We start from the raw sequence: 21,733 nt of genomic DNA, 5'->3' as shown, positions 1-21,733 counted from the left end.
ACTCATGTAAGAATGAGTCAAAAAAAGCACCCAGGGCAATAAATGAGGCTCTGAGTCTGAAGCTTCTCATTGATTTAAGAGGCTTATATGAACAAAAACAACAGGTGAAACAACCCAATAGAGGTGATCCTTACTCCCAGCGAGCAGCCAACTCGAAGCAAACGTGGGTCAGAGGTAGGGCTGCATTACCATAGACCCATCTCACTGAGATAGGGCTGCATCACCGTAGACCCATCTCACTGAGAGAGGGCTGCATCACCATAGACCCATCTCACTGAGAGAGGGCTGCATCACCATAGACCCATCTCACTGAGAGAGGGCTACAACACTGTGGACTCATCTCGCTGAGATAGGGCTGCATCACTGTGGACTCATCTTGCTGAGATAGGGCTACAACACTGTGGACTCATCTTGCTGAGAAACGGCTGCTACACTGTGGACTCATCTCGCTGAGATAGGGCTACAACACTGTGGACTCATCTCGCTGAGATAGGGCTACAACACGGTGGACTCATCTCGCTGAGATAGGGCTACAACACGGTGGACCCAATTCCCTGCATTATCTCAGCGAGATGAGTCCACAGTGTTGTAGCCCTATCTCAGTGAGATGGGTCTATGGTGATGCAGCCCTATCTCAATGAGATGGGTCTACGTGATGCAGCCCTATCTCAGCGAGATGGGTCTACGGTGATGTAGCCCTATCTCAGCGAGATGGGTCTACGGTGATGCAGCCCTATCTCAGCGAGATGGGTCTACGGTGATGTAGCCCTATCTCAGCGAGATGGGTCTACGGTGATGTAGCCCTATCTCAGCGAGATGGGTCTACGGTGATGTAGCCCTATCTCAGCGAGATGGGTCTACGGTGATGTAGCCCTATCTCAGCGAGATGGGTCTATGGTGATGTAGCCCTATCTCAGCGAGATGGGTCTACGTGATGCAGCCCTATCTCAGTGAGATGTGTCTACGGTGATGTAGCCCTATCCGTCCCATGCAAACATTGCTCCTACATTGGGAGCGTTGGATTATGGAATCACCGCTAATGAATTTACTGCCCTCTGTGGCAGCAGAGCAGGGCTTACTGAGCATGATTAAGTTGCATATCAGGCAAGTGCGGTACAATTTATTCTTACACTGCTGCACAGTCACCTACATAAAATAACACTTCTGCCCAGTTATTACTTGTGCAGCTAAAAAAGAATGTGAGAGAGAAAGACAAAGGAAAGAGGGAGAAAGAGAGTGTTGGGGGAGACTGAGTCATGAAAGAGACGGGACCAAAAGAGAAAAAATGTGGCAGAGAGAGGGATACGTGCTCTGATTCTGGGTTGATTTCTGTGACATCGGAGCGGCTGAGATTGCTCTGTAATTTATCTCTGGCACAGAAACCCTCCGTCTGGTTGTTAAATTTCAAAGGGGCCAGATTGGCAGCAATTTGCAGAATCTCTGGAGGGTCACGGGCTGTGAATAATGGGAGAGTGGAAATGGATGCACTGAGATCGGGACAAGTTTGACCTTGAGGATGGAGGAGATATTAAAGACAGGAGCCCGCGGTGTGTGATGGGGAAGCAGATAATTAGCGCTGACAGCTCATCGCTGTGACTGTGAGACCCTGAGACTGAGGAAAGCAAAAATGAAACACCCACTAGAATGAGACGGTTTTTCAAATGAGACCCCAGCGGGGGAACAAGGGGGGGATTAAATCTAAAAACAGACAAAAGGGTCTGGTCGATTTTATATTTATGTTATTTCAAAGCAAGAGAATTGCTGTCTGTTTGAGCTGCATAGTGAATGTGTGATGTCTCTAATATTACCATGACTGGCTTCTATATACTAAACAGCACGGTAACTCTGAAATAAACAGAAACTGTAATATGTCTATATAAAAAATACACTTCTGTAATCTCTACGGTATACAGTGACCTCTACATCGCATACAATGATTGTAACTTCTAAATAATATACAGAGACTGCAATTTATGTATAAAGAGACTAAGCTGTATAATGTACAGTGTCTGTGACTTCTATGTGACCTCCAACAGAGACTGTAATCTTTATAATATACAGGACTCTAAGGTGTACTGATAATTCAGAGTTGCTTCTTTACAGGAAAAAAATAATTATCCAATCATTTGAATTAGGCAAAGTAAATAACACAGCATTGAAGGCATGGTCTTTAATCTATAATATGCAGCGACGGTAACCTATAGTCTGGTGTGACTAAATACGATCTCTATAGACTATTATATATAACCTCTATATAATATAGAGACTGCAATCTCTATAATACTCAATGCTCTATCTATATTTAACGTATTGTGTGTAATCTCGACGTATTGCTCATATATATGAATATATATACAGTATATGAAGATGTAATACCTTCATATGATACAATGTGACTGTGTGTTCTTTGCTTCAGTGACCGTGTAATCTCTCTACAATGTATAATCATTACATAGGATTTTACTAAGACAGCTGATCCATGCTGGTATTTATGTTCCAATTGAACCTCCTCCCACCCTACTTCATCTCACCCTATCAACATATCCTTCTATTCCTTTCTCCCTGATGTACTTATCCAGCTTCCCCTTAAATCCATCAATGCTATTTGCCTCAACCACTCCTCGTGGTAGCGAGTTCCACATTCTAAGCACTCTCTGGGTAAAGAAGTTTGTCCTGAATTCCTTATTAGTGACCATCTTATAGTTACGGCCCCTAGTTTTAGGCCAAGCGATTTGTGATTATTCACATCCATTCATTCTCACTGGACCTCGGATTTTTGTGCAGATAATAATTCGTGCTTACACGTGGTAAGTGTAGAAGTTCGCAGGACTCATCACGGGCCGTTTCACCCTAATACTTGACACTAATACTCACCATGTGACCCGAATACTCATTAATTGACCCTAATACTCACCACCTAACCCTAATACTTGACCCTAATACTCATCACCTGACCCTAATATTTTATACTAATACTCATCACTTGACCCTAATACTTGCCCCTAATACTCATCACCTGACCCTAATACTTGCCCCTAATACTCATCACCTGACCCTAATACTTGCCCCTAATACTCATCACCTGACCCTAATACTTGCCCCTAATACTCATCACCTGACCCTAATCCTTGACCCTAATACTCATCACCTGACCCTAATATTTGATACTAATACTCATCACTTGACCCTACTACTCATCACCTGACCCTAACGCTCATCACTTGACCCTAATACTCATCACTTGATCATAATACTTGATCCTAATACTCATCACCTGACCCTAATACTTGATCCTAATACTCATCACCTGACCCTAACGCTCATCACTTGCCCCTAATACTCATCACTTGACCCTAATACTTGCCCCTAATACTCATCACCTGACCTGAATACTTGCCCCTAATACTCATCACCTGACCCTAATACTTGACCCTAATACTCATCACCTGACCCTAATATTTGATACTAATACTCATCACTTGACCCTACTACTCATCACCTGACCCTAACGCTCATCACTTGACCCTAATACTCATCACTTGATCATAATACTTGATCCTAATACTCATCACCTGACCCTAATACTTGATCCTAATACTCATCACCTGACCCTAATACTTGCCCCTAATACTCATCACTTGACCCTAATACTTGCCCCTAATACTCATCACCTGACCCTAATACTTGCCATTACTACTCATCACCTGACTCTACTACTCATCACTTGCCCCGAATACTTACCACCTGACCCTAATACTTGATCCTAATAGTCATCACCTGACCCTAATACTTGCCCCTAATACTCATCACCTGACCCTAATACTCATCACTTGATCCTAATATTCACCACCTGACCCTAATACTTGACCCTAACACTCACCACCTGAACCTAATAAGGCCCAATAGGGGCAAACAAGGCAAGGGAATACACAATAAATGGGAGGATAGTGAGAGATGCAGAGGGACAAAGGGACCTTGGAGTGCATATCTACACTTGCCTGAAGGTAACAGGACAGATAAGGTGGTTAAAAAGGCATATGGGATACTTTCCTTTAGTAGCTGAGGCATAGAATATAAGAGCAGGGAGGTTATGCTAGAAATGTACAAAACACTGGTTAGGCCACGGTTTGAGTACTGTGTACAGTTCTGATCACCACATTACAGGAAACATGTGATTGCACTAGAGAGGGTACAGAGGAGATTTACGAGAATGTTGCCAGGGCTGGAGAATTTTAGCTATGAGAAAAGATTGGATAGGCTGGGGTTGTTCTCTTTGGAACAAAGGAGGCTGAGGGGAGATTTAATTGAGGTATATAAAATTATGACGGGACTAGATAGAGTGGATAGGGAGGACCTATTTCCTTTAGCAGAGGGGTCAGTAACCAGGGGGCATAGATTTAAAGTAATTGGTGGAAGGATTAGAGGGGAGCTGAGGAGAAATATTTTCACCCAGAAGGTGGTGGGGGTCTGGAACTCACTGCCTGAAAGGGTGGTAGAGGCAGAAACCCTCAACTCATTTGAAAATTACTTGGATGTGCACTTGAAGTGCCGTAACCTACAGGGCTATGGACCAAGAGTTGCAAAGTGGGATTAACCTGAATAGCTCGTTTTCGGCCAGCACAGACACGATGGGCCGAAAGGCCTCCTTCTGTGCCGTAACTTTCTATGAATACTCACCGCCTGACCCTAATACTTGACACCAACACTCACCACCTGACCTTATACTCATCACAGTTACCAGGTGTTCCTGTGTTACTTTAACTTTCCCAACATTGACTGGGACAGCCATAGCATTAGGGGCTTGGATGGAGAGAAATTTGTTGAGTGTATTCAGGAGGAATTTCTCATTCAGTATGTGGATGGCCCGACTAGAGAGGGGGCAAAACTTGACCTCCTCTTGGGAAATAAGGAAGGGCAGGTGACAGAAGTGTTAGTGAGGGATCACTTTGGGACCAGTGATCATAATTCCATTAGTTTTAAGATAGCTATGGAGAATGATAGGTCTGGCCCAAAAGTTAAAATTCTAAATTGGGGAAAGGCCAATTTTGATGGTATTAGACAGGAACTTTCAGAAGTTGATTGGGAGAGTCTGTTGGCAGGCAAAGGGACGTCTGGTAAGTGGGAGGCTTTCAAAAGTGTGTTAACCAGGGTTCAGGGTAAGCACATTCCTTATAAAGTGAAGGGCAAGGCTGGTAGAAGTAGGGAACCTTGGATGACTCGGGAGATTGAGGCCCTAGTCAAAAAGAAGAAGGAGGTATATGACATGCATAGACAGCTGGGATCAAGTGGATCCCTTGAAGAGTATAGAGATTGCTGGAGTAGAGTTAAGAGAGAAATCAGGAGGGCAAAAAGGGGACATGAGATTGCTTTGGCAGATAAGGCAAAGGAGAATCCAAAGAGCTTCTACAAATACATAAAGGGCAAAAGAGTAACTAGGGAGAGAGTAGGGCCTCTTAAGGATCAACAAGGTCATCTATGTGCGGAACCACAAGAGATGGGTGAGATCCTAAATGAATATTTCACATCGGTATTTATGGTTGAGAAAGGCATGGATGTTAGGGAACTTGGGGAAATAAATAGTGATGTCTTGAGGAGTGTACATATTACAGAGAGGGAGGTGCTGGAAGTCTTAATGTGCATCAAGGTAGATAAATCTCCAGGACCTGATGAAATGTATCCCAGGACGTTATGGGAGGTTATGGAGGAAATTGCGGGTCCCCTAGCAGAGATATTTGAATCATCGACAGCTACAGGTGAGGTGCCTGAAGATTGGAGGGTAGCAAATGTTGTGCCTTTGTTTAAGAAGGGCGGCAGGGAAAAGCCTGGGAACTACAGACCGGTGAGCCTGACATCTGTAGTGGGTAAGTTGTTAGAGGGTATTCTGAGAGACAGGATCTACAGGCATTTGGAGAGGCAGGGACTGATTAGGAACAGTCAGCATGGTTTTGTGAGTGGAAAATCATGTCTCACGAATTTGATTGAGTTTTTTGAAGGGGTAACCAAGAAGATAGATGAGGGCTGTGCAGTAGACGTGGTCTACATGGACTTTAGCAAAGCCTTTGACAAGGTACTGCATGGTAGGTTGTTACATAAGGTTAAATCTCACGGGATCCAAGGTGAGGTAGCCAATTGGATACAAAATTGGATTGACGACAGAAGACAGAGGGTGGTTGTGGAGGGTTGTTTTTCAAACTGGAGGCCTGTGACCAGCGGTGTGCCTCAGGGATTGGTGCTGGGTCCGCTGTTATTTGTTATTTATATTAATGATTTGGATGAGAATTTAGGAGGCATGGTTAGTAAGTTTGCAGATGACACCAAGATTGGTGGCATTGTGGAATGTGAAGAAGGTTATCTAGGATTGCAACGAGATCTTGATAAATTGGGCCAGTGAGCCGATGAATGGCAGATGGAGTTTAATTGAGATAAATGTGAGGTGATGCATTTTGGTAGATCGAATCGGGCCAGGACCTACTCCATTAATGGTAGGGCATTGGGGAGAGTTATAGAACAAAGAGATCTCGGAGTACAGGTTCATAGCTCCTTGAAAGTGGAGTCACAGGTGGATAGGGTGGTGAAGAAGGCATTCAGCATGCTTGGTTTCATTGGTCAGAACATTGAATACAGGAGTTGGGTTGTCTTGTTGAAGTTGTACAAGACATTAGTAAGGCCACACTTGGAATACTGTGTACAGTTCTGGTCACCCTATTATAGAAAGGATATTATTAAACTAGAAAGAGTGCAGAAAAGATTTACTAGGATGCTACCGGGACTTGATGGTTTGACTTATAGGGAGAGGTTGGATAGACTGAGACTTTTTTCCCTGGAGAGTAGGAGGTTTCGGGGTGATCTTATAGAAGTCTATAAAATAATGAGGGGCATAGATAAAGTAGATAGTCAAAATCTTTTCCCAAAGGTAGGGGAGTCTATAACGAGGGGGCATAGATTTAAAGTGAGAGGGGAGAGATACAAAAGGGTCCAGAGGGGCAATTTTTTCACTCAAAGGGTGGTGAGTGTCTGGAATGAGCTGCCAGAGGCAGTAGTAGAGGTGGGTACAATTTTGTCTTTTAAAAAGCATTTGGACAGTTACATGGGTAAGATGGGTATTGAGGGATATGGGCCAAGTGCAGGCAATTGGGACTAGCTTAGTGGTATAAACTGGGCGACATGGACATGTTGGGCCGAAGGGCCTGTTTCCATGTTGTAAACTTCTATGATTCTATGGTCCTTCCTGTCAATGGGACATGATCTACTTGAGAGCTTGGCATCCTGATATCTAGTCACACACCTATAAGACCATAAGAGATAGGAGCAGGAGTAGGCCATTCGGCCCCTAGCGCCTGCTCCACCATTTAATGAGATCATGGCTGATCTGATTTTTACTTCAACTCCACTTTCCCGCCTTTTCCCCATATCCTTTGACTCCCTCGCTGATCAAAAATTTGTCTAACTCAGCCTTGAATGTATTCAATGACTCAGCCTCCACAGCTTTTTGGGGTAAAGAATTCCAAAGAATCACGACCCTCTGGGAGAAGAAATTCCTCCTCATTTCCGTCTTAAACGGGCGACCCCTTATTCTGAGACTATGCCCCCTAGTTTTAGATTCCCCCATGAGGGGTAACATCCTCTCAGCATCTACCCTATCGAGCCCCCTCAGAATCTTGTATGTTTCAATAAGAACCCCTCTCATTCTTCTAAACTCCAATGAGTGTAGACCCAACCTTTCCTCATTAGACAACCCTTCCATACCCAGAATCAACCTAGTGAACCTTCTTTGAACTGCCTCCAATGCAAGTATGTCCTTTCTTAAATAAGGGCACCAGAACTGTACGCAGTACTCCAGGTGTGGTCTCACCAGCACCCTGTACCTCATCATAAAACTACTACCCCATCTTCCCAATGCAACCAAAAACAGATGGGAGACTCTGGTCCTGTGGCAGACTTTAGGATATTGTAGGCATTACCGTGACATACTGGGTAAACTTCCATTGTGCCGGAGTTAGCTGCAGTCCGTAACGCAAGCTGAGAGTTTAGATGATGCTGAAGGTTGTTTGAGATCCCCTGTGTTTATCTCATCCACTGATTATATTACAGCTCAGCACATAGTTCAATATGACCGCTGTCTCCTGAGGGCAGTGTCACTATTACAAAGTCCATTAGTACTGGGGCAGAGTAGGGCTGACACCTGCCTGCTTTTACACTGTACAGTCCAGACTTTGAGTGGCTTGTTCGAAGTCAAATGTAAACTCGACCATTAAAAATTCAGTTTCTCTTTCACTTTTGGTGATGTTAATTGTCAAGATGATTGCAACCCAGAGTACGCAGAGTAACAGTCCAGAGACTCTGGTGTGAAAGAAATGATCCTGTTTGATAGCTCGATGCAGCCCGAGGAACTGGGCCAATGCTTTCAGCAGAGGGGAATGCCTTGAGTGTGACCCAATACCATCAGAGAGATTCAAGAGGTTGCAGCCAACACAACACACTCCCACCAGAGGGGATGATGGGGTCTGCAGAGCAGCAGCAATTAAACAGCAAAGGAAAAGATTATTAATTACTGAAATCATAGAAGGAGTCCATTCGGCCCATCATGCCTGTGCCAGCTCTTTGAAAGAGCTATCCAATTAGTCCCACTCCCCTGCTCTTTCCCCACAGATTTTTCCTTTTCAAGTATATATCCAATTCCCTTTTGAAAGTTGCTATTGGATCTGCTTCTACCACCCTTTCGGGCAGTGCATTCCAGATAATAACAACATGCTGCTTCAAAATATTTCTCCTCATTTCCCCCCTGGATAAAACAGATTATTTTTTAGTTCCTGAGACCTTTGCTGTGGAAGAGTGAGAGAGGTCCAGGATATTTTCCCCCCTCACTCCATGTAGTTTTTATGGAAAATGGACGGACTTGGATCTGCGATCTCTGCGCTCCTCCAATTCTGGCCTCTTGTGCGTCCCCGATTTCCTTCGCTCCGTCATTGGCGGCCGTGCCTTCAGCTGCCTGGGCCCGAAGCTCTGGAATTCCCTCCCTAAACCTCTCCGCCTCCCTCTCCTCCTTTAAGATGCTCCTTTAAAACCTACCTCTTTGACCAAGCTTTTGGTCACCTGTCCTCATATCTCCTTATGTGGCTTGGTGTCACGTTTTGTTTGATAATCGCTCCTGTGAAGCGCCTTGGGATGTTTTACTACGTTAAAGGCGCTGTATAATTACAAGTCGTTGTAGTAAAAGTGGAACCTGGTTGATTCAGTCAGTGTAAACCAGCGGCCCTTGCTACATAGAATAGCCTGAGTTTCACTTGCTACCTCCCCCTCCCTCCACCCAGTGGCATGGATGAAATCAGATATCGGCTGTATAGGGATTCAGCATAATCTCTCACCAATGTATGGCACAGCATGATTCAAATTACATCACTGCAGTGCCCTGAGCAACCTGGACCTTGCTAGTAAATGGCCCCAATCCCCAGTATGGGCTGAACATTATTCGTACAATAAATGAACACACAATACCCTCTGTACCAGGAGCACTGACCAGAAGAGTTGGGCTGGTGAAGTACATAGAATACAACAGGCCATTCGGCCCAACTGATCTATGCCGGTGTTTATGCTCCACACGAGCCTCCTCCCTCCCTACTTCATCTCCCCCAATCAGCATATCCTTCTATTCCTTTCTCCCTCATGTTCTTATCTAGCTTCCCCCTAAATGCATCTATGCTATTCGCCTCAACTACTCCATGTGATAGGGAGTTCTGCATTCTAGCCACTCTCTGGGTAAAGAAGTTTCTCCTGAGTTCCTTATCGGATTTATTAGTGACTATCTTACATTTATGGCCCCTAGTTCTGGTCTCCACCGCAAGTGGAAACATCTTCTCTAAGTCTACCGTATCAAACCCTTTCATAATTTTAAAGCCCTCTATCAGGTCACCCCTCCACCTCCTCTTTGTTAGAGAAAAGAGTCCCAGCTTGTTCAGTCTTTTCTGATCGTTTTAACCTGGTATCATCTTAGTAAATCTTTTTTGCACGTTCTCCAGTGCCTCAATATCCTTTTTGTAATATGGAGACCAGAACTGTGCACAGTAACTCCAAGTAGTCAACAGTGTTCCTATGGTCTAGATGTATGTTTATTAAAGTGCTGGTAAAGTGAAGGGTTAGTGTTTGTTTACAGTGGTCTAACCGTGTGTTTTTCTCTCTCTCTCTCCGCAGTCCCTGGAAAGCACTCGCCGTATGCTGCAGCTGGTGGAAGAGGTATAGTACCAGCAACTTTCATCTATTTTCTATATTGGTAAATTCCTGATAAACAGATGGCCAGATTCCTGTGACATTTTATAGGCCAGACATACTGCTGCAGTCTCCCGCTACCCAGACTTTGCATCAGGTGTGGCACGCTGCAGTACATTCCAAAGCCAAGTTTTTTAAACAGTTCAAAGTTGGTCTGTGCATGCAGGAGCTTTTTTACCACTGGTCAGAGTGCGAAGGGCTGCTGGCAGTTTAACTGGCATCGGTCAGCTGCATAGCGCACTCTACAGGTAGCAATACAAAGCCACCATTTGTTTGTATAATGATACCTTTCGATATGGATTGACAGGACGAAAATGACCTTTGAAACAGCGAGACTGACCGGAAATCAATGAAATTGGTCATGCCTCTGCACTGCTCATTATAACCGCAGAGCACTGCAGCTTTAAGAGGGCTCTGCAGTATCTCGCAATCAATACAGGATGACTGGATTACTCATCTCCACTTTGCTGAGTCAGCTAATGTCAGCCAGCCCTGACAGGCAACTAAAATATCCTCAGCTCCTCGCGGTCAGGGAGGGGGAAATGAAGCCAAGGTTCCAGCTGCTGATCAATAGCCAGTGTCTCCTGTTGGGCAATGTGCATGTGCAGATGAGTCGGGTTGACCTGTGATGGTCTCTGTGGTTGAATAGTCTGCCAGCACTCACGCGCTGACGAGGGTTGCCAACTCTGGTTTGACGTATTCCTGGAGGTCTCGTCACATGACCTCCCGCTAACAGCTGCCCCGCCTGATCAAACAGCCTTGTTTTGCTCACCTTGTTTTTATAACTAATAAACGAAAGTTCAAAGAAAAAAAATCACACTTACTTTTAACGCCCCTGATGATTTTTCCCCTGGGTGTCGCTCACAGCAGCGTCCAGGAGATTAACGTTTCATTCCTGGAGACTCCAGGACAATCCTGGAGAGTTGACAACCCCTTACTGCTGACTCATGAAGCAAGGCGTTGGACACCTAGCGCCTGTGGAACTGTATCCTGGCGTGAGTCAGCATCTTCAGGAGAGGAGGGAAGGAAATCGGGAAAAAAAATAACCACTTGGGAATGCTGCATCTGACCAGGAGAGAAACAGAAATCATCTAAAAACCAATTGGAGTGGAAACAATCTACACCTCAAAATGTAGGGGTGGGCGTTCCGTCAGAATTGGTTTTCCAATTCCCTGCTTTCCAATTCTTTGTTTTCCAATTCCCTGAATCTAATATGTGAATTTCATTCAAACCAAACTTGCCCAGCCTGAGAGCAATGGACAAATGTAAGGAATCTTACAACGCCAGGTTATAGTCCAACAGTTTTATTTGAAAATCACAAGCTTTCGGAGGCTTTCTCCTTCGTCAGGTGAGTGTGGGATTCCATAAAGGTTACCGCATATATAGTCAGAGAACAATGCCTGGTGATTACAGATAATCTTTCCAACTGCCCGTTGTCAAGGCAATCAGACAGAGAGACATTACATACAGGACTACTGAATATACAAACGGTCTGAGCCCAAAGACAGAAAGAGAGAGAGAGAGAGAGAGAAACATCCGAAAGGAAGAGAAAGAGAGAGAATGACCAGTTGTATTAAAAACAGATAACTCTTTTTTTCGCTGGTGGGGTTACGTGTAGCGTGACATGAACCCAAGATCCTGGTTGAGGCCGTCCTCATGGGTGCGGAACTTAGCTATCAATTTCTGCTCGACGATTTTGCGTTGTCGTGTGTCTCGAAGGCCGCCTTGGAGAACGCTTACCCGAAGATCAGTGGCTGAATGTCCTTGACTGCTGAAGTGTTCCCCGACTGGGAGGGAATGAGAGACGGGTTTCTATTGGATGTCGGGATGGAAGATTTCTGAGTAACAGGTTGTGATTGGTCATGGGTATGGCTAGAGCTTCATGGGTGACTCCGCTTGTGCGGTGGTGGGGGTCAAGTGAGAGACGGAGAACGGCAATGGGTTGATGTGAGGGTCTCCGTTTGGAGTTATTGTGGGTGTAGCAGCAGCGGGGGAGCAATAGGGCAGGGGAGGGGCTGGATCAGAGCATGGTGGGGCAGGGCAGGATAGGGTAGGGTAGGTGCAGGGGGAGGGGCAGGGACAGGGGTAGGGGTGATCTAATTGAGGTGTTTAAAATGATTAATGGATTTGATAGGGTAGATAGAGAGAAACTATTTCCTCTGGTGGGGGGAGTCCAGGACAAGGGGGCATAACCTTAAAATTAGAGCTAGGCCGTTCAGAGGTGATGTCAGGAAGCACTTCCTCACACAAAGGGGAGTGGAAATCTGGAACTCTCTCCCCCAAAAAGCTATTGAGGCTGGGGGTCAATTGAACATGTCAAAACTGAGGCAGATAGATTTTTGTTTGGACAAGGGCATTAAGGGATATGGAACCAAGGCAGGTAAATGGAGTTAAGATACAGATCAGCCATGATCTCATTGAATGGTGGAATCGGCTCGAAGGGTTGAATGTTCCAATGTTAAAATCTTTCATTGGCCTGACTGTGTAGGATAAGGGTGTCTCCAACTGCTTGCCCATGTTTACAACTTTGGTATATGCCTGAATGCGCTGGATCCGACTCTTGCTCAGTGTTTGCTAGTTCACTCTCAGCCTTCTGCAACTTGTGGGCCCCATACAGGATTAACTGTATTATCTGATTAGATCTGCGAATTGTAATTTAAGTTAGTTTATATTTCTTTTTGGATTTCAGTTTGAATAGACCATCTGTTATACTAACAGTGTTCTCCCCCTCTGTACTGGAGAGGAGCCCTTGTCAAGGCGACATCTTTGATCTCACCCTATTTGTTGACTGACAGCCATCTCTGATTATTACCTTTGTTTCCCCTACCGTCCCCATTCCCCCTACTGTCCCCGTTCCCCGCTCCCCCTACCGTCCCCGCTCCCCCTACCGTCCCCGCTCCCCCTACTGTCCCCGCTCCCCCTACCGTCCTCACCCTCTGCACTGGAAAAACTACCCACCAAATTCTTCAAAAGCAACCTGTCTAAATCCCAACTCGATCTCCATTGGTCCTCCACCTACCATGACATTTTTGTCCTCATCAACCAGCTCTCTTGCCGCTGATATTGATTCCCTTATTCCACTAAATCCTTCATGGTCTCTCACCCCTGTCGTTCCTCTGGTACATCTCGCACCTAGAGTCATAGAGTCATAGAGTTATACAGCACGGATAGAGGCCCTTCGGCCCATCGTGTCCGCGCCGGCCATCAGCCCTGTCTACTCTAATCCCATATTCCAGCATTTGGTCCGTAGCCTTGTATGCTATGGCATTTCAAGTGCTCATCCAAATGCTTCTTGAATGTTGTGAGGGTTCCTGCCTCCACAACCCTTTCAGGCAGTGAGTTCCAGACTCCAACCACCCTCTGGGTGAAAAAGTTCTTTCTCAAATCCCCTCTAAACCTCCCGCCTTTTACCTTGAATCTATGTCCCCTTGTTATAGTACCCTCAACGAAGGGAAAAAGCTCCTTAGTATCCATCATATCTGTGCCCCTCATAATTTTGTACACCTCAATCATGTCCCCCCTCAGCCTCCTCTGCTCCAAGGAAAACAAACCCAATCTTCCCAGTCTCTCTTCATAGCTGAAGCGCTCCAGCCCTGGTAACATCCTGGTGAATCTCCTCTGCACCCTCTCCAAAGCGATCACATCCTTCCTGTAGTGTGGCGACCAGAACTGCACACAGTACTCCAGCTGTGGCCTAACCAGTGTTTTATACAGCTCCATCATAACCTCCTTGCTCTTATATTCTATGCCTCGGCTAATAAAGGCAAGTATCCCATATGCCTTCTTTACCACCTTATCTACCTGTTCCGCCGCCTTCAGGGATCTGTGAACTTGCACACCAAGATCCCTCTGACCCTCTGTCTTGCCTAGGGTCCTCCCATCTTCATCTGCATCTTCACATTGGAGGACCTAAGGCTTTGGGCATTACTGGCTTACTCTTCCACTGGGAGATCTGACTTGGGCCACTTCAATCAATATAAAAGCAAGGCCATGTCCTCTTAGTATTAGCTTGGAGGGTAAGGACAATCCCAAAATCCTTTCTCCATAACAAGCCTCTTTCAATCTCCTTCCCGTGCCTCTGTCAGTCTCAAGCTCAAATGCTAAGCATGAGGAGCTCATGGATTTCTTCATCCTCTTCCCCGGACCTCAGCCATGACCCCTCACTTTATAGCATCTTCCCCATCTCTTTGCTAATTGTATCCATGTGATTTATATCAATTAGTGTTAATTGTATTCAGGTGGTGCGTATTAATTGGGAACTCGCTTGTATCCATTTATAAGAGAGCTGATCTAGAGTGTAATGTGGATCTCTGTGAATAAAGGCTTGGAAGCAACTGAAGACCAGGCTCTAGTATTCTATCCTTCACCACTTGGCTATCCAATTTCTAACACTCTTTACCCCCTGTCCTTATCAGACTCGTCTCCTTCCAAAAATCCACCTAATGCTCCCTCTCCCCTGCTGCCTCCCGATGCAGAACCTGTGCACTCAACGACCTCTCCCCAGCCCAGTGCTGTCTCACGTTATTAAGACGGGAAACACAGGAGCCTTTCCCATGCACCTGCTTTCTGGGACTCCATGTTAAAATGGAGCCCAGAATGCCCACAGTGACCAGCTTCCTGATCCAAATTTAAGAGTGGCGCATAGTATCACAGTAATATTATTATACTTTGATACAGGACAGAAGGAGGCCATTTGGCCCATCGTGCCTGTGCTGGCTCATTGAAAGAGCTATCCAATTAGTCCCACTCCCCTGCTCTTTCCCCATGGACCTGTAAATTTACCCAATTCCCTTTTGAAAGTTACTATCGAATCTGTTTCCACCACCCTTTCAGGCAGTGCATTCCAGATCATAATAACTCGCTGCGTAAAAAAATATTTCCTCCTGTGGCCTCTGGTTCTTTTGCCAATCACCTTAAATCTGTGTCCTCTGGTTACCGACCCTTCTGCCACTGGAAACAGTTTCTCCTTATTTACTCTATCAAAACTGTTAATGATTTTGAACACCTTTATTAAATCTCCCCTTAACCTTCTCTGCTGTAAGGAGAACAATCCCAGCTTCTCCTGTCTCTCCACATAACTGATGTCCCTCATCCAAGGTCCCATTCTAGTAAATCTCTTCTGCCCCCTCTCTACAGCTTTGACATCCTTCCTAAGGTGTGGTGCCCAGAATTGAACACAATACTCTAGCTGAGGCCTAACCAGTATATTATAAAGGTTTAGCATAACTTCCTTGCTTTTGTACTCTATGCCTCTATTAATAAAGCCCTGGATCCCATATGTTTTTTTTAACAGCCTTTTCAACTTGTCCTGCCACCTTCAAAGATTTGTGTACATGCACCCCCAGGTCTCTTTGTTCCTGCGCCCCCTTTAAAATTGTACCATTTAGTTTATATTGCCTCTCCTCATTCTTCCTACCAAAATGTATCACTTCATTCTTCTCTGTTTAAATTTCATCTGCCATGTGTCTGCCCATTTCACCAGTCTGTCTATGTCCTCCTGAAGTCTGTTATTATTCTCCACATTGTTTACTACATTTCTGAATTTCGTGTCATCTGCAAACTTTGAAATTGCAAACCACATGGGCATTACTCTCCTGAAACTGTGCCACAAAGCGCCCAGAAATAAAGGAAATAATGATTGTGTTTTTCTTTATCTGTGACTGCAGTGCAGTGGATCAAAACTTGCTTTGAATTAAACAATTCATGACTGAATAGCTACTTTGAAATGAGTTCTCTGTTATCTTGCAACAGACTTACACTGTAAGCTGCTATATTGTTCCATATCGAAGGGCCCAATGGAGTGGTACTTAATCCTATTGATGTGTGAAAAGGTTGTTCTGACTGATTGTCGCAACTTCATCAGTGGCTTCCGAGCAGAATGGGAGCTGTTAGCATAGCAAATGCTACATGAATCGGAATTACCGAGTCAAATCTCTAAGCGTTGTGTGACAACTTGTTCAAACGTGAAGCATTGAAGAGAGCAGGAGATGGGGAGAATGGTCCATGTGCGGAGATACTTGAACCCCTTTTACACCGACACTTGTTTAGGTCAAACTCCGGGAGACTGGCGTCCATGAGTTGGCTCCTGGTGTTTAGGCTGCTAAATCCAGCCACCCTATTCTTTCAGCAGCCTCGTAGACCCACTAAAAAGCTGCTCTACAATTCAGCCCGAGGCAGATTTAGAAGTAGAAATTTTGGCATTCAGCTCATTGACACCAGTGGCCCGGAGTCTGACCTCAACAGGTGTCAGTATAAGTACCTTAAGCCGCAAAAGCAGGGCACAGGGATGGGCACACCTAATTCTTTTGGAATATTGGATTAGTTTTTGATTATATTTATTGACTAGGATTCCTGGACACATCAGGTGAATGAGTTGCAAGCACAAGTAGGCTTAAAAAATGTCAAAATCTCATTTTTCTCCCACCCTTTACAAAATACTTTATCTTTGTCCAAACTCCATCTCCTCCCTGTCTCCCAACACATTGAGGTCAAAATCCTTGTCCTGGTCCTCAATGTGCAGCTCCATCAACACTCAAGAAGCTCGACACCATCCAGGACAAAGCAGCCCGCTTGATTGGCACCCCATCCACCCTAAACATTCACTCCCTTCACCACCAACGCACTGTGGCTGCAGCGTGTACCATCCACAGGATGCACTGCAGCAACTCGCCAAGGCTTCTTCGACAGCATCTCCCAAACCCACTACCTGTACCACCTAGAAGGATAAGGGCAGCAGGCACATGGGAACAACACCACCTGCATATTCCCCTCCAAGTCACACACCATCCCGACTTGGAAATATATCGCTGTTCCTTCATCGTCGCTGCGTCAAAGTCCTGGAACCCCCTACCTAACAGCACTGTGGGAGAACCTTCACCACACAGACTGCAGCGGTTTAAGAAGGCGGCTCACTACCACCTTCTCAAGGTCAATTAGGGATGGGCAATAAATGCCGGCCTCACCAGCGACGCCCACATCCCATGAACGAATAAAAAAAATGCCAAGATGGCCTCACATCACTCTTTTGCTGCACTTTTCTCCAGCACCATGTCCCAGCTCACAACAACATCTCCTGCGATTCTCTCCCTCCTCGACTGTTGGCGGCAGAGTCTCAAACCACCATATCCATAACTCTGAATCTCTTTCCCTAAACCAGTAAGGAGTGTGTACGCTAACCACTTAGAGAAACACCGCACTTACCCAAATCCAGAAAGGGTATGTACAGATTGCCCACTAAGGTTTAGGGAACCCCAAAGTATGTGTAGAGAGACTGATGGAATTTAACAGTTGAAACCATGCAGCTCACCAGCACAGAGCTGCTTATCCAGTAGACCCACTTTACCTATTAGGACATTGACTTGAGAGGTTATCTGGAGCCAAGTGGAAAGAGTCCTAATTCTCAGTGAGAAGTCTGATCATCCTGAATGTATTAATGAGCCAGCCTGGCTGGTCAATCAGCAACAGTATTTTGGAATACTGCAGAGCTGCCTGTCTTAGGTCTCATCTCACCCACTGCCACAGAGGGCCACAATCTTCAGGCATCTCATCGCAGAACCAACCCAACCCCCAAATTGAGGTGTTTAAGATGATTAAAGGATTTGATGGAGTAGATAGTGAGAAACGATTTCCTCTGGTAGGGGAGTCCAGAACAAGGGGGCATAACCTTAAAATTAGAGCTAGGCCGTTGAGGGGTGATGTCAGGAAGCACTTCTTCACACAAAGGGGAGTGGAAATCTGGAACTCTCTCTGCCAAAAAGCTGTTGAGGCTGGGGGCCAATTGAAAATTTCAAAACTGAGATTGATCGATTTTTGCTGGGTAAGGGTATGGAGGCATATGGAACCAAGGAGGGTAAATGGAGTTAAGATACAGATCAGCCATGATCTAATTGAATGGCGGAACAGGCTCGAGGGGCTGAATGGCCTCCTCCTGTTCCTATGTTCCCTGGCCCAGTGGTGTTGAGGGGAATTTCAACACTGCAGCTGACTTCAGCAGACACATGCACAGACTGGGGATCAAATCCGGGATCTTCCAGGTCTCCACACTGGGCAGCGCATCGTGGGAAACCTTCCGACTTAAGTTTTTAACAAGAGACTCAGTAACTGCAGAATGTAAAAAGTATCTAACAGGCTTCTTTATTGAACTTGCATATTACAGGACCCAGACAAATGTCATCCATTTAGTGAAGTGTATGTTGTGATAATCAGGAGAATCAAACTGTGATGATGTAGAGGCCCTGTCTAACAAGTAATTGGTTGCTTGTCCCAGTTAATACATTTTCAGGGAGCATCTGTTGAGTGCGCATTCCTGTTAATTGTAAAATATAGCAATTCATTCAGAAACCTTTTCACCAGCCAGTCTGCAATGGGAGGATCTCTGTACAGCTCCAGGTTCTGTCCAGCGAGGCAGAAAGATTTACTGTGGTAGGAGAGATTTGCGAGTGAGCGGACTTTCACCTTCAGCATCTGCTGGCTGCATTAGGGAGAAATAATTCTGAGCGCAGAAATTCTCAGAGAAAGCAAGCAGGACGAACAACAGCACACGACCCTGTAGAACAGACCCTATTGTCACTGCCTCTGTGACCAGCGGTGCCAAGCCTCCAGGATTGCCCTGGAGTCTCCAGGAATTAAAGATTAATCTCTGTCAGCAACCCGGGTGAAAAATCTTAGGGGCATTAACAAAAATGTGTTTTCTTCATTTTCCGCAAACAGTTTTGTTTCTTAGTTATAAAAATACTGGAGATGGGCGGGGAGGGTTTTTCTGACTGGGTGGGGCAGTTGGAGGTGGGAGGCCTCCAGGAATATGTCCAACCAGAGTTGGCAACCCTATGATTTCATTAACTGTACTGAATGAAGCATGCAGCAATGAAAATGGAAACGTAGCCATTATTATCTAGCATTTGACCCTTAAAGACAGGGCTGTTATTGGGGTCCACGGAATAACATTTTTCACTGATGCTGGATGTGAGATTTTTTATATTTACATTTTGGGGAGGATTTTGTTCGGCATTTTCAACACGACATTGTGTTGGGCAGGGGGCAGGGGGTGAGGGCAGAAATGGGTGCAGGACCCTATTATGCTAGCTCCCCGGCCCTTTCTTTAAACCCGTTAAGAGTTTCCAGCCCCCGCATGCAAAAGTGGGAACAACATCATGCAGCTTAATTGTCGCATTAATGCCCTCAGCAACGCTGGTCACAAGGGACCTCTGCCCATAGCTGGCACGCAGCATTTCTACGGTGCTGGAGGCAGTTACATTTTCAAAGGCAACTGGGAATCAGCCTCTCAAAAATAAAAAATGAGAAGCTTTTTTACTTTGCGTTTCTATAGGCCACTACTCCTTATCTGTGGCCGGGCCCCACCGTGAGCCTCCTGAGGCGGGCACCTCAATGCCACCGCTAATGGAATGGGCATCTGCCTGATTCACTGATATTGTGCCTTACCCCATGGACAGTGGGCACATCCACATCAGATGGTTCCACCCCACATCAGATCCCCTTCTCCCATCAAAGAGGCCTCCTAGTGGAGTCCATTCCCCTTTTTTTGTGATCATTATGTTCATCCAGATGAAGGACCAGTACTAAGAAACAGAACACTTCCACTTTTAGTACCCATGGTTGGTATCGAGCCAGGGCAAGCATAATACAGATAGGTGCAGAATAATGTTACCTCTAGTCTTTTAACCTAACCTATCTATTGTAACCCTAACTTGAGTTGTGGGTTCAAGTCCCACTCCAGAGACTTGAGCACATAATCCAGGCTGACACTCCAGTGCAGTACTGATGGAGTGCTGCACTGTCGAGGGTGTCATCTTTTGGATGAGACGTTAAATCGAGATCCCCTTAAACAGCTCAGGTGGGCATGAAAGATTTCATGGCATTATTCAAAGAAGAGTAGGGGAGTTCTCCCCGTGACCTGGTCAACATTTATCCCTTAACCAATACCACCAAAGCAGATTAACCGGACACTTGTCTTACTGCTGTTTGTGGGACCTTGCTGTGTGTAAATTGGCTGCTGTATTTGCCAGCATATTAACAGTGACTGCACTTCATAAAATAATTCATCCTGGGACATCCTGAGGACATGCAAACTCCACATAAATCTTAATAAACATATAAATAGCACTTTACAAAATGCTTACACCAATGAGCCAGCTTAGATGCATTTAAGGGAAAGCTAGACAAGTACATGAGGGGGAAAGGAATAGAAGGATATGCTGAAAGGGATAGACAAAGTAAGGTGGGAGGGGGTTCATGTGGAGCATAAACACTGGCATAGACCAGTGGGCCAAATGGCCTGTTTCTGTGCTGTAAATTCTATGCAATTCTATGTAATTCTAAGGGGATTGAGATTGCACTGTGTGATACTCGTACTGAGCACATTAATGTATTTGTATGAGCTTCCTTTTGTCCAGTCTTTTAAAGAACATAAGAACATAAGAAATAGGAGCAGGAGTAGGCCAATCGGCCCCTCGAGCCTGCTCCGCCATTCAATAAGATCAACGCTGATCTGATCCTAACCTCAAATCTAAATTCATGTCCAATTTCCTGCCCGCTCCCCGTAACCCCTAATTCCCTTTACTTCTAGGAAACTGTCTATTTCTGTTTTAAATTTATTTAATGATGGAGCTTCCACAGCTTCCTGGGGCAGCAAATTCCACAGACCCACTACCCTCTGAGGAGTGCTAGCCTGTTTATTCCAGTGTTTTAATGGAAGTGCTAGCCTGTTTATTCCAGTGTTTTAAAGGAAGTGTTAGCCTGTTTATTCCAGTGTTTTAAAGGAAGTGTTCGCCTGTTTATTCCAGTGTTTTAAAGGAAGTGTTCGCCTGTTTATTCCAGTGTTTTAAAGGAAGTGTTCGCCTGTTTATTCCAGTGTTTTAAAGGAAGTGTTAGCCTGTTTATTCCAGTGTTTTAAAGGAAGTGTTAGCCTGTTTATTCCAGTGTTTTAAAGGAAGTGTTAGCCTGTTTATTCCAGTGTTTTAATGGAAGTGTTCGCCTGTTTATTCCAGTGTTTTAAAGGATGTGTTAGCCTGTTTATTCCAGTGTTTTAATGGAAGTGCTAGCCTGTTTATTCCAGTGTTTTAAAGGAAGTGTTCGCCTGTTTATTCCAGTGTTTTAAAGGAAGTGTTCGCCTGTTTATTCCAGTGTTTTAAAGGAAGTGTTAGCCTGTTTATTCCAGTGTTTTAAAGGAAGTGTTAGCCTGTTTATTCCAGTGTTTTAAAGGAAGTGTTAGCCTGTTTATTCCAGTGTTTTAATGGAAGTGTTCGCCTGTTTATTCCAGTGTTTTAAAGGATGTGTTCGCCTGTTTATTCCAGTGTTTTAAAGGATGTGTTAGCCTGTTTATTCCAGTGTTTTAAAGGATGTGTTCGCCTGTTTATTCCAGTGTTTTAAAGGATGTGTTAGCCTGTTTATTCCAGTGTTTTAACGGAAGTGTTCGCCTGTTTATTCCAGTGTTTTAAAGGACGTGTTAGCCTGT

At 45.1% G+C, this 21,733-nt stretch overlaps 1 protein-coding gene across 1 annotated transcript in view; it reads left to right on the top strand.

The window, feature by feature from the left end:
• LOC137306072 (synaptosomal-associated protein 25) overlaps nt 1-21,733 on the top strand; it is a 102,324-nt gene that overhangs the window by 13,483 nt on the left and 67,108 nt on the right. The window contains exon 2 of the mRNA XM_067975137.1: nt 10,189-10,230. Coding sequence (XP_067831238.1) covers nt 10,189-10,230 — 42 coding nt within the window. The remainder of the gene's footprint in view (nt 1-10,188; nt 10,231-21,733) is intronic.

Source organism: Heptranchias perlo, chromosome 41 (genome assembly GCF_035084215.1).
Source record: "Heptranchias perlo isolate sHepPer1 chromosome 41, sHepPer1.hap1, whole genome shotgun sequence".
Lineage (NCBI taxonomy): Eukaryota > Metazoa > Chordata > Chondrichthyes > Hexanchiformes > Hexanchidae > Heptranchias > Heptranchias perlo.
The sequence above is the reverse complement of the archived record's forward strand: the minus strand, read 5'-3'. Positions and strand labels throughout refer to the sequence as shown.